The 14,288-nt window shown below is 38.7% G+C and overlaps 1 protein-coding gene across 1 annotated transcript in view; it reads right to left on the bottom strand.

Moving 5' to 3' along the window:
* The window catches only part of COL15A1 (collagen type XV alpha 1 chain), a gene marked incomplete at both ends in the record, with an annotated part of 112,733 nt that overhangs the window by 39,869 nt on the left and 58,576 nt on the right, over positions 1-14,288 (bottom strand). The window contains 6 exons of the mRNA XM_080609659.1: positions 1,178-1,261; positions 1,355-1,390; positions 2,300-2,362; positions 7,519-7,563; positions 10,403-10,471; positions 14,095-14,247. Of these exons, the coding sequence (XP_080465785.1) occupies positions 1,178-1,261; positions 1,355-1,390; positions 2,300-2,362; positions 7,519-7,563; positions 10,403-10,471; positions 14,095-14,247 (450 nt within the window). The remainder of the gene's footprint in view (positions 1-1,177; positions 1,262-1,354; positions 1,391-2,299; positions 2,363-7,518; positions 7,564-10,402; positions 10,472-14,094; positions 14,248-14,288) is intronic.

The following is a 14,288-nucleotide window of genomic DNA, read 5'->3' as shown; positions in this document are numbered from 1 at the left end:
ACATGAATTTTACATCAGCATTTCTGTCACAGCTATTAAGGAATTTCCCAGAAGCTCCAAGAGAAACATGATGAACTGTAGAGCTTGTGACAGTGCCACTTTGAGCAGGACTTTGAGCTAGATGGTCTTTAGAAGCCCCTTCCAACCAACATTTCTGTGAATCTGTAATGCTGCTCATCCAAGATCTTAGTATCTTGGTATCTTAGGATTTTAGATCCTAAGATTCTGTGTGGATACCCAATAAAAAAAACCCACCTCTGGTTATGTGAGCTATGGGATGCCAACTTATGCTGTATTTGCTATCAGTAGCAAGTGAAAGCCTAAGTTGTTTCATTCAACTAAAAATCTTATGTGTATTTCACATTTAAGATAATGTTGGTACCCAGCTTCCCCTAACAGATTTCTCAGGTGGGCATTTTTGCTACTTGCAATTACAAATCACTTTTTACTGTCATTATATGCATTCCTGCAGGTGAGTCTGGCTGTTTTAGACACCTTCAGCTCTCAGAGGTGAAGAATTTCTTGCAGCAACTCACAGTTTCTCCAGATTTTAATGTCATCATGCCAGTTACAAAGATTTTTGTTGTGAATTTGAAATGGGATTCCTTTTAATCTCTAGCCTCCTAGACTAGCTAATACTATTGGTAACTAGTATTGGTTTTGTAAATGATGTACACAGAACAAAACTGACTGAAAATATACATACAGCTAAAGGATATTGGACAGTTTTTATGAGCTTCTTGCATTTTATACTTTGATACTTTTGGCTGTTGCTTCCACAACAGAGTCAATGCTCTGGTTTGTATAGTGGACATCTGTCAGAAAACACGTGTCTCTCTCCTACATACCGATATGTCTCAGGTACCTTGCTTTGTTAAACTTTTGCAGTTTGTATTTCTCTGTTTATTTTTCATTTGATGTTCACAACTCCTGCAAAATCACCTGGTCAGAAGCTCTCACCGTGACCTTGTAATTCTTATATGCAAGCTTTTCACCAACGTGCCTTCCTATTTTGTCTTTTCAAAACAAATCCACTTGGTATAGAGACATATTGAGATATTTTTGCTATAAGGAGTAGACTCATGACCTAAACAAATTTGCCAGTTTGTTAACCTTTTGTGACCTCTTCCCTGTAAGATGAGTTACAGAGACTTTAGTGCTTGACGAACACACTCACCTCAGGTATAGCTATGATTGGTCCTGGTGGTCCTGGTGGTCCAGGCGGGCCCACGATACTGTTCCCATCCTGTCCTGGTACACCCTATTTCAAAAACATTAAAGATGGAAAAAACATTCACTAAGTATTACTTTTAATATATGTTTCTCAGAAGGAATGAAATCCACACAATCTCACCTGAGGTCCTGGGTCACCCTTCTCTCCTTTTGGACCCTGCATTGGATTAGAAAAATGAGCTAAGCGATTTAAAAGGAAAAATTGTAAATATGTGCTTTCTTCAGCTTCAAAAAAGCACATCAGTAAAATGTAGGTATAGAATGCTCAGTCCCCAGCTCACTCAAACCACAGATGGGGCCAGCTGGTTTCAACTCACATCCTCTGAGGATTTGATGTTATAAAGTATTTCCCAGCACATTTGACAAGAGTTCACAGATGACCAGAAGCAAATGTGCGCACAACATTTCATTAGTTGGGAATTAATTCAACAAGCTTTTTCTTCCCTGCACTGCACTGCCATGCCTGGCTGCTTCTTCCTTTTTCAACATTAATCGCCTCAGTTCTATATGGTATTGCCCAATGAACCAGGAAGGGGAACACAGGTGAGCTGAACAGTCATTTTCAGGCAGGTTATTTCTAAGCTTCATCAGCCCCTCATTGCACAACACAACTCTGTGCTGGGGACGCAGACAGCTTATCTGGCACCAGTGAGAAGAAGGTGTCAGGGGATGAGCCTTGGGACTTCACAGCCAAAGAGCTCTGTAATCCTCACAGATCTTAAGCATGAGAAATATATTAAAATCATCTATGAGCCTGTTGGCTTGCCTTTAATTAAAAGCAGAGCTGATGTCTGCATAATTAAAAGCAAAAGGAGCATTGAAGAATCAGAACTAGCCTCTGGAGAAGCCTGTATCACTTCTGACTGGTGAAGGAGACAAATACAAGGAACACTCTGCTCCTGTATTTGGTGTCTGAGGTAACTGCTCCAGGTTAAGTAGGACAAACCCAGGCCCTTCTCTCCACATCATGATAGCAAGTGGTGTTAGGACTCCTGCTGATCCTTAAGACATAGATCTGTGTGCCACTGTGTGTTATGTGATCACAGATTATGATAGCCCTACTCACCACATCTCCAGGATGTCCAGCAATGCCAGGAAAGCCTGGTTTTCCATCTGTACCTGGCATACCCTGCAACAACAAATTTACTATTATTCTCTCCAAATTATATTCAGTTTAATTCAAGCAGAAAGCTGCCACTTTTGGGAGGGACACAATATGTTTCTGAATGGCCAAGGGGGTGAGTTTGCAGGGGCCTCTATAGTGTCAGCACCATCTCATTAGTCATCCGTTGGCTCACTCCGGCTGTTTCCCCCTCTTCATGGCATGTTTTTTTTTAATGCCTCTTTAATCATTCTCCAATGCTCCCACCTCTGCTTAGCAAAAGGGTGAATTCTGTTGCTTTCCCCCAAGATACATTTCGTGGGTTATTTCTATCTTTCAGCTAAGTACTCTCAGGCTGGACCTAAGAGGAGACTGACGTATTGAATGTAGATGGGAGTTGCTATGTGAAGCAAAAAAGTTTGATAGCCCCTGCTCTAGTTTAAGAGTTAGAGATCCAATTGTGGTTCAGAAATAATTTCTAGCTGAGAAAGTCCTTGAATCACAAATTGTTGAAGTTAGGAGAACTATGATGTGGTACTTGCCCTTTTATAAGGTCAAATTACATCTAAGCAACTGCTCAAACTGATTATGCTTTTGACATTGTTGGAGGCAGAATACTGGGAGGTATGGAAGGATGTGACCCAATAAAACCATTGAGAATTATCTAATACTCTGCAGAAGTGTCTTAAAGAGCAACAGAGTTGCAAAGCATCCAAAGTCAAATGATATTCTCTGCTGCATTTCTGGTGTGATAGAAGAAATTCAAATGAACACTTCATAGGATGCAAAATCCTCTCTCTTCTTATGCTATTCTACAGAACCATTAGCATGAAAGATTTAATATGTCTAGTTCATTCACAAAGGATATTCTCATTGTTATTTCTATTTTTTGTCTGTGATCAGAGAAATATGTGGTTCAGGAATAATAAGCAGTTCATTAATATAACATAATTTCTGAAGTACTTCAGTTTTCATTTTACAGATGTGCAGGAAAAAAGGCGTCTCTGAATGCCAATAGATTTAGGCACTTACACAAGTACAAGTATTTGAGCACCTATGTGACTAGTAAAAATAGTACTTGGGACTTAATTCTCTTCGGTGCTTGTAGGAAATTATATATATGGGTGGCAAACGTAATTGAGCAGAGGAAATAAGCTCGAACCACCAGCATTTCTGCAAAAGAATACTGTCATTTCAGGCATCTTGGTGCCTGCAGATCAGCTTCCTACTATTATAAATGCTGAATAACTTCACCAATTGATTTTCCTAATGAAATTTAATTTGGAAGCAAAGACTCAGGATAGGCAGGATGTTACTATAAACAATGTATCCAGAGACATCTTATTTCTAACTCCCTCCGTATTTTAAGAATGTAGCTATTTACTCAAATATAAGATGCCTAAAATACATTTTTAATCTGAAGATTGAAGAGATAGATTATTTTTAAATAGCACTGTAGTCACTCCACTTACAACATATACATGTTTGAAATTTATCTGTCACATCAACAATAATAACTACTAGAACAAGGACAACAAAACACTTGTTTGTATAATAATTAGGAAGATAATCTCTAGTCTCAAATAAAATAAAAAGAATAAAACCACTGTCCTATACATCAGCTTTAATTATCATGCTGACATATATCTCTGTGAAATGGCAATAATCAAAATATGTACACCAGATGGAATTTATGGCAAGCAGAGTCCTGCTACATTGTTTTATTGTTGTGGGGTTTTGTTTGGTTTTTTTTAAATGAACAAGCAGATATTGCTAGAAGACTGTGATGAAATTGTAGTAGACATTCAGCAAGCAAAAAGGTAGATTCATAATTGCTTTTATCTTGTTCCTACAGCAACTCTGAATTTCAGTGCTGTCCCAAATCATGAAACCATAGAATGGTTTGGGTTGAAAGGGCCCTTAAAGATCATATAGCTTCAAGCACCCTGCCATAAGCAGGGACACCTTCCACTAGGATGAGGTTGCTCCAAGCCTCATCCAACCTGGCCTTGAACACTGCCAGGGATGGGGCAGCCACAGCTTCTCTGGGCAACCTGTGCCAGGGCCTCAGCACCCTCACAGGGAAGAACTTCCTCACATCTCATCTCAATCTCCCCTCTGTCAGTTTAAAGCCATTCCCCTTGTCCTTTATCTACCAGCCCTTGTCAAAAGCCCCTCTCCAGATTTCTTATAAGACCCCTTTTGGTACTGGAAATTGTCCTAAAGTCTCCCTGGAGCCTTCTCTGTTCCAGATTGCAGAAGCCCAGCTTTCTCACCCTGTTTCCAGCCTTTCTTCTTTTTCTTTTTTTTTTTTTTTTTCCTTTTCCTTTTTATTTCTTTCTTTTTCTTTTCCTTTTTCTTTTTTTCTTTCCCTCTCCTCTCCTCCCTTTCCTTTTCCTTTCCATTTTATTTTATAATTTCATTTCATTTTTTTTTTTAGCTTTTAGTGTTTAATTTTCTGTGAATCACAACATCGCCCTCTGCTGACTTATGCCTGCAAAAGCCACACAAGTCAGCCATAGCCTGTCAAAAAGCAGCGCAGATCAAAACAGAAACTTTGGGGAGCTTCAAGAGGCGTTCAAACCAGAGTAGACATAATGACAGAGAAGAAAGGTGAGGAACCAATGGACTCCAACTTCATCCATTTCAGTACTAATACCGTTCAAAGCAGTATAAACTGTCAGGTTTCTCTGCCAATCAGGGTCTCCTGTCTAGAAGCTGCACTAGTCCAGAGCAGCAGGTCTGGGTTGCACACTGGTACATGGGGTGAGTTAGACAACTAGTACAAACTACAGCTTATGAAGTACATTTCATACACATTAGGGAAATTGTCTTTCCAAAGAGGATAGTGAAGCACCAGAACAAGATACCACGAGTAGATTAAGAGAAGAAAGGCAACTGAGAAGAAATGACTGAGGCTTTAAATGAAGTTAATAGATTTCCCACCTTTGAACCTGGTGGACCAATATTGCCTCTTTCTCCCTGAAACAGAGACATAGTAAGGCTCAAATATCAAAATGAATAGTAATCACAAGGATTTTAAACATGTATATTACTTTCCTTGCAAACAAACAGACTGAACGGAGTAAAATGGTTAGTAAAAGTAGGACATATTTTTTGTACAAAGTGATGCTCAGCATACATTTGTGAATTGGTTGTGGGAGGTTTAATCGCCCACTTGCCACCCGTATCTTAGTTTCTGGTCGTCACTCATGATTTTTGCTGGGCATCAACCAAGCCACATGCCTGAACTTTCGTGTTGGTGTCTGAAATCAGCACATGGTAACATTGTGGCATCTACCAATGACACAATGATTTTGTGCCTCCACAAATGACCTACCATCTTCCTTCAACACAGTTAAGTCAGCTTCTACCACACTACTGCTCTCCCCATCTACCCAGCCACTGTGTCATAACATGAGCAATGTAACATAACATGAGTGGCACAGTCTTCCACATTCAGGCCTGATTCTGCTGTACTGTAGCTCTGAGTAGACGTGATTCCTTTTTCATCCATTTCATCACAGACAGAGAACATGAAATTTAGTTTATTTCATATGAGATAGAGAATATAGACATTAATAAATCGGCAAGGAGCTACAGCCGTTGCCTTGAATGTTATCTTAATGCTTCCTGTCTAAAAGACAGGAGTGCTTATATTCATGAATGCATGAAGATTGTAGACTGGTTTTTAATGAAAACAGTTTTTCATAATAATAATAGTGAAAACAAAATTTGAATCTGTACTTACTTGCTAAGAATGAGAGAAAAATTTGATCACAGCAGGCCTTCTCTGACAGTTCTACTAGTCTGGGGTATTTGATGGACAAGAATGCATGAGACATAGCTATACATTAAACTACTCTGATGTGTTAGCTCTTGGCTTTTGGAAGTGACTGGTTGTTGCATTTTGCCACTGTTGCCTAGTGAAGTAATTTATAACCGTGAAGAGTGGGTGTAAAATTCATCCCCATGACAATGGTAGTGTATTGTAAACACTTTCTATTAATTTTGCTATAGTGTACCTCATTTTGTAAGATGTCAGGCAATAGCGTGTCCCTTTCTGTGTCTCTGTGACCTTGGGGATGAACGACTCAAGACTAAACAACTAAAATCTTAGCGTAGGTGGTGGTGACGTCTCTTGGCCAGGGCTGATGACTATCTCTTCAGTCCCAGCACAGTTCCTAAATCCTAGGAATCATCCTCACCTCCATTTCTGAAGTATTTGTGAAACAGTATTTGCACTATATTTTAGAAACAAAATTTCTAGTTAAGGGCAGAAAATAAATTTGTAACAAAATATGTATTTTCAGCATGGACACTTGGCACCTACTTATGTCCCTAGAGCCGCACCATGTGACAGCATGTCTATTCCAGCCAGTTTTTTGCAGTATCATCCACTAACACATGCTGTGCAAATACTTGAATTTTTCACTCATAAGTAACGTTGTTCTCCAGCACTAACAGAAGTAGTACCCAATGGAGAGACTTTTTCAGCCCCATAATCTGAGGTGTATAGAGACTCTAGACACAGGGGACTGGCCAGATGCAAATTTGCCCTTTTTTTCCTCTGGGTTTTCTGTGTGTTGGGTTTTTTTTTTTTTTTTTTTTGTTTTGGTTTTTTTTCAATCTCTGCATTTTTTTCTTGTGGGTTACTTAACCAATAGCAGCATCAAAGTGGAAAAACTCAGTCACTGCTGAGCTCAAATAAAAACCAAGGCATAGCAGTCATAGCATCTCCCTTCTTTCCCTCAGCATCTTCTAGAACATTTTCCTGTCACTTTCTGGGATTATGCCAGAAGGTCTCTTTCTGCAGATTTCTCTTTCAACAGCATAAGTGTAACCTCTTGGAAACCAAAATGATTTATAAATAAGCAACAAAGAGAAACTGCCAAATGTCCTTGAAAAATTTAACAAAAATGCACCACGTGCCTTGGAATGTAATGGCTCAGCTGATGTTTACTCACTGTTCTGGTGTGGATGTGAAATAGCCCTGTTAATACACATTCTGGATGGATACGCAGTGTGAATGGGAATAACATTTGTCCCATAGTTAGTCAGTATATGAACGTTAAACAAAAGCTGTTTTGTTAAGGCAAATTGTGGGAATATAGAAATAAAATAAAAAAATATGCCGAAGCAAAATAGGTTAGCTTTCAGGTGTTCCTTGTTGTACAGGGTACCTTTGGTCCTAATGGCCCACGCTGTCCATGTCTTCCTACAAAACCCTATAAAATTACATTGAATTTACTGGTAAACCCATGTAGCACTTAATAATAAATTTTCTCAGAAAAACCCCTAATACATAAACACAACCAAAAAACAAAAAAACAATGTTGGAGACCAGTAGTATCAATGGAGAGTAATAAAATGTAAGCACTGTTTTAGATTCGTTGTTCTAATAAATATTGCCATGCTCTACATTATCATGCAAAGATCTAAAGATCTTTTTTCTCTTTCAAAGACAACTTTAATCTTGTCACTGCATGCTATGCATATTTTTAGAAAACATGAGAAATAAAACTGTTCAAGTGCATTTGTTGCAAGGCATTGCTTTCAATGGTGTACAATTTTTTTAATTTGCTTCCTTGGCTAAAATTAAGATATGTGACCAGTTTAGAGACAACACAGCATTGTCGTGCTAGGTTTAAAAGCAGCTTGAAACAAACATTTGGGGATGCAAATTCCTCTCTTGTCTCTATATGGTGACATCAGTTGTAGCATACAATGACGACTCTGATGGTAAAACGAACAACAGTTCATTATTGATAATTTTAGAAAATTGAATGAAAAAAAAAGAATTCAACAGAGTGATTGAGTTCTGTTCATCTGGAATATGAGGACAAGACACTTAGAAACCAAACACCAACAAAACTTCACATTGATCTGTGTAAGAATGATAACAGAAACCCTGGAAATGATAGCAGACCCTACAGACAAAATAAATTTGGTACTTCGAGACATGACCACTACTTTCTCATTAAAGATTAATAGAAAAATCAACAGATACAAATGTAGTGCAAGTAAGTATAATTAATTTTGAAGCAGCTGCTTTAAGTTACAGCCCTCTTAGAAGCAGATATACTCCATTTTCATTCAAACACAATCAGCAACCTCTGGAGTTGTCATAGGGTGTAAGCAGCTCATAATACATCCATGCAGAACCAGTAAAAAAGCATAGCATAATCATTTTAATGACTACAGAAAAGCTCTTATGTGCCCTTTTTACTGACTGAAACTTTGTGGAGTGACTCAGCAGCAGCAGGAAAACAAAATTCCAGGATTTTGTTCAGTTGCAATAAGACATTTTTTCAGTATTTATGTCTGAGTGACTTGGAAACAATGCCTCTTACAAAAACAAAATGGAGAGTAATGCTGCCATTTAGGCAGGTCAGAATGTGAGATTTTGGCATTGGTTTTGGACATCTTATTTTGGACACCAGCTTATTTCAGCTAAGGAATTATCTTCTTATTTTTGTAACTTCTGTAACAAAAATGTTTCTTGTGCCATTTTTTTAATACCTAGAGAAAGATAAGAGCAGGCAAAGGTCTTGAAGATATTGAGTCAGCTATAACTTCAGTGACTCAGAATTACGAGTACTTCAAACAATCACGGCAAAAACCTTCTCAAACTCACTTCTGTCTCCTGCATTCAGTTAATTTCTTGGGATTTCTATAATTCATGGAATCATAGAAACAGGGTTGTACAGGATCTCTGGAGGCAATCTAATCCAATTACTGTCTTGAAGTAAAACCATCAGCAGCTCTAGATCAGATCAGTCATGTCTCTGTCCAGCAAAGACTTAAAAACTTCCAAGAACATAGCTCCTACAACCTCCCCAGGCAAATTGTCCCAGTTCTGCACCAACCTCTTTGTGAACAGGTTTCGTCTACTGTTTGGCCTGAATAAATCAAACTGCAAATTGTGATCACTGTCTCTTGCTGCACCATCTGACACTATGAGGAACAGTTTGGTTTCATCATGTTTGTAATACGATGAAACCTCACAGACTTGTAAGCTGCTATTGGATCATGCCTTGTCTCCTTTTTGCCACAATGTCTCTGTCTTCTCCACATCCACCTTGAAGTGCGGTACAAAACTCCTGGATTTAGTATTTCAATGCAGCCTCACTAGCCCTGAGTAAAGGGCTATAATAATAACAACTCTGTATCTGCTCTTTCTGATGTATTCCAGTGTAGCGGTTGCCTTATTCACAGTGACAGTGCACTATTGCATAGTTTTCAATCTGGCATCTACCATAACCCAAGGTCATCATCATCACTTTCTCCAAATTTAGGTAATAAGACTCATTCTGTCAAAACTACGCTTTGAAAGTTTGAACATTTGTTTTGGAGTGAGCACAGGGGTAGGACTTCTGAAGACCAAACTAGAACAATGCAGACAGCTCTGGGAGAAGGAATGCTGGATAATTGCGTGCTTTATGGAAGACATCACAGGCTACAGTTTTAATGTTATTGCTGAGAATGAGGAGAAATCTAAATGTTCAGGTAAGAATTCACGCATTGTATTCACATATTCTCTACCTGGTGTTTTAAAGCAGCCGACTCTACCAAAAATCTCCTAAGGTACAGTGATGGAGGAAAAAACACCCCTTATTCTAGGACATTGCTTCCACACTACTGGGAACATTTCTTTAGTTTAAAAGTGGCATTTCAGATTATGCACATTTGATTGTTAAACTATGACATTTCAATTTCAGTAGTATATGTAATTCATCTTCATAAATAAGAAGGGCATCTATTAGGGTAAAACAAGAAATAGAGAGCTAGATAATAATAATAAAAAAATATTTCATCCTTTAGTGTCTCAGAAACACACCAGAGCAGAATTTAAAAATCATCAGCTAACTAGGTATCAGAGAAATACCACTCAGATTCTTTGGAGGACACAGATATTTTAGTGCTATTCCACAGCAATTGCATCCAGTGCAGTGATCCCAAACCTACAGTTGACTGGGGCTCTGTGTTTCCAAAAAGCAGAGAGCAGGACACAAAAACCAACCTAAAAACCAAAAAATATTCCCCTCTTCCAAAGCATTCACTTACCTTTGGCCCTCTTGATCCTGGAATTCTGGATTCGCTTAATAGGTCAATGCTACCTGATCCTTCCATGTCCTAATGAAAAAGAAAAAAAATGCTAGAGAATTTGTCTTTTGGTTGGTTGATTTGTTTGTTTTGTTGGTTTCTTGTGGGTTGTTGTTTTTTGCCCCAGCTGCTCTGTTTTCTGGAGTCCTGTAGAAAGCTGGAAAGATACTGAACCAAAATGTATTTGTTTTCCCTCATGAACCCTTTTTCTACCAATGTATGATATTCTAGAGATAGGTTCCACTCAAATGCAAGAAGGACATGTTGATACTGCTTACAGAAAATCTAGTCTTTACAGTCTTGCCAATTTACCAGTCTGTGTCAGAACCAGGAACTGCCAGTTCCAAAGCAACCAAAGAAATAAAATTGCAGGCTGCCATAATAATGTGTTTTATCCCCAGCACCACCACCACCACATATTCCTATATCTTGCCTTATTCTTAATCTAGAACTTGTCAGACTGTACTTCAAACCAGTTGGATGAACCATGGCAGCAGGAAACTGTTCACTTGCTTTTAGCTGCAGTTTTAAATTCAGCTGTGTTGGCTTAATTGTTTCCTTTTTCTGAAAAGGGAAAATCTTAATCTTTCTTTGCTCCACTTTGCTGCTCACAGCCATATAGCCTTAATTTTCAACATCAGTTTAAACACAGTGCCATGTGTTTAATTCTCTCACTTTCCTGTGAGCCACTTTAAATCACTTAAATGGCAAAAAATACATTACTTTTTGACAGTGGGATGGTTCTCTAAAATGTTAGTAAATTAAATTGGCTTGTGGAAGTATTGATTGATGGCACACTGGATGTTAGTGAATATGAATGGCAGGCCTGTGCCAGGAATGGCTTTAGCTGGTAGCAGGAGCAAAGCAGAATCTCCTTCTCTTAGTGACAATGAGCCTTTGTATCAGCTTATCATATTTAGAGATCCTTTACTCCTTGCCTACTTAGCTTTTTGCTAGTTAGTGTCTTGAAATGGCTCACATTATCACAGATCTGGTGCACTCTGGAGATGTAAAGGAAAAGGTGAAAGACCAATTAGATCAGGTTATGCTGCTATGGAATGACAACCTAATGCCAAAGTTATGGAAAACATCAACTGATCTGACTCCAGTGAAAAAGAGAGATCTTATTCTTTTACCCTTTCCCACCAACCCCATGAGAATTGAAAAAATAAGAGAAGCAGAAAGAGTGCACAGGTGGAATCAGGACCTTCCTTTCAAGGACCATGGTGGGAGACATTGAGTCATCAGGTTGGTCAAGTCCTTTCATGCAACTTCACCTGAGATTGAATATTATTCATACTTTTATTTTGCTTCTCCATCTGCTATTGGCGTATCAAATATCAGCACACAATCTGCTGATATTTTTTCCCTGTTTAATCAAATGCTAGCTACTTATATTAAACCACAAGCTATGCTTCTGGGTCCTTCTTTCACTTGCCTCCACTGTGCCAATATTTTTTTCCTTTTAAATGAGTGCTTGATGCTTGCTTTATATTACACACCATCGCTTTTGACATCTGCATGTTTTTAATGGGTTTACCAGGTACCTTCTGCAGCTCAAACTGTTTTTTGGCAGGCACAAGTGCCGGCAAACCCCATGCCATTTGGTTTTTGCACATAGCTGATCACAGATGCTAGCAAGTGCTAACAGGAATGTTTTGCAGAAACAGCCTTGCAGCAATAAACAGACTGCCAACCAAAAGGTAGTGTTGCCCTAAAGAACTGGCAGACCACAATGCTGCCTTAACAGATGGCAGGGGTGGGCATCCAAAAGATCAGCTAGAACTAGCAAGCCTGTTAACAGCAATATTCCTCTCAGGGAAATGACAATCATGCTAATTCTGTTTGGATTAGATGAAGTTCAAGATGAAGCCATTGAAGATATTGTTTCTGCAGTTAGAGTGGGGATCCTTCTGTGTTTGTGTTCATAAAACTGGGGACTTCCTGTTTCCACTCTCTTCTGCTCATCTGCTAACTTTCTTCCTCTGAGAGCTAGGTATCAGAAGTAACAGAGTTTGGTCCTAAACACCTATGTACATGGGAACTCTGGTGGCACAATGAGGCAAAGTTGGCTTCTACTCAGATAGTGTGAATGGAGAAGACTGGAGAATCTCTTAACACTGGATCCTCAAGGGTCACAGAAGATGACTGTAAGTCAGACAAGCCATTGTCCTGGGCTAAAACTCAGACCAGGACTAGGATGAAGTTGTGGCTTACCATTGTCCTTATGCCATTCTGAGACAAGTACATATTTATTCAGGAGAAGAGTCTATACTAGCCTTTATAGTGTGCCTAAGTTAAGGCAATGAAGTGTTTGTATGCTTAGACTTTATGCTGTTCCTTGCTAAAAATTACAGTGCTGGTGATTAAGAACTTGTGAACTGCTGGAGAGATTTTTCATCCATTAAAAGCCACTGACATCAGTGAGATTATTAACCAGTAATGTATGCAGTACAATATTATTTAGCTGGACATCAGAAATCAGAATATGTCTCTAAACAAGAGCTAGTGGTCACCTCTGTTCTTGGAGTACTCAAAGTGTCTCTAGAGTAAGGAAAAAAGAAATACAAAAGAGGCAAACGCTAGGAGAAACGTGTGTGAGTAAACTGGTATATTTTAAACAGAACTTTACTGCAGCAGTTCTACAGATGGCCACAGTTTTGGTTAGATGTTGTTTACTTCTCTGCTGAAACTGCCCTCAGTTTCTATGAAATCTTGTACTATATCACATGATGTAAAACCATGAAAACCCTGGAAAGACTTTCCTGAGTTAAGCAGCTAAATTAAAAATGAAAAATGCATGGAAATATTTAAAAAAGGATGACTCATATGTCAGTGCTGATGTAGGCAATTTTCCAACCTCTCTTTGTAAATATGTTAATGCAGCAGCTCTTGCTCTTGAACTTGAGCATGCTCCCTTTGCCTTTCTTTTCTGCAAAGCAACTTTTTGCTCCAAAAGCATCACCTAAGTGAGAAGTTCTCAAAAGGCATGTTAAACTCAGTTTAAGCTGGCCAGATGTCATATTTTAAAGTGATGAAGGTATTATTTTCAGAAGCAGAAAGAGTAGCACCTGCGATTTATCGTTTTTTGGTTTGTTTTGTTGGTTTTGGTTTTTTTTTTAATAGAATACCTTTCCTCTGAGTAGAACAGACCATGAGGCCAGAAATGTCCAACATCTGTCTCTGTATTTACATGCTACATAAGTGACATGCCTAAACTAAACTTGTAGCCTCAAGAATGACAGTGAGGATGTCATAGCTTAAGGGGGACCCACAGTTTGATTTCAATGAATACTGACAGGTCCCTATGTGTATTTAGATCATTGCTTTAAATTATTTACATGAAAAAAATAAAGTGCTGAAGATTTCCCTTGTAGTACAATATTTGAGTATTTTATATTAGCAATGATATAAGCATCAAAAATAGCATCTGAATGCTGTTACTATTGAATAGTTTCATGAAAATTGCCCCAGGAAATCCATTAATTCCATAGTCTAACATGGTCAATTATATGGTCAAAAGTAAAAGGAATTGTAGGAAAATTTCAGTCTTGAGCAAATTACTGTCATCTGTTGTCAATTCAGCTTTGAGCTCTGCTTCCTCTGAAGGAAATAGATTCATAGCTACTACAAGCCCCATGATAGTAAAATACCTCAAATCCCAAACTGTAGCTGAGTCCTGGGGGTCCAGGAGGTCCAGGGGGCCCAGGGGGGCCAGGAGGTCCTGGTGGTCCAGGTTTCCCAGGAGACCCAACAGCACCAGCTTCTCCTTTAGAGCCTATTGACCCAGTGTCTCCAGTATCACCCTGAAATAAAAGGTCAATCTACTGGTAAACAGAACATGAAT

This window comes from Psittacula echo (genome assembly GCF_963264785.1).
Source record: "Psittacula echo genome assembly, chromosome: 2".
NCBI classification, from domain to species: domain Eukaryota; kingdom Metazoa; phylum Chordata; class Aves; order Psittaciformes; family Psittacidae; genus Psittacula; species Psittacula echo.
This window is presented reverse-complemented; position numbering and strand designations above follow the sequence as displayed.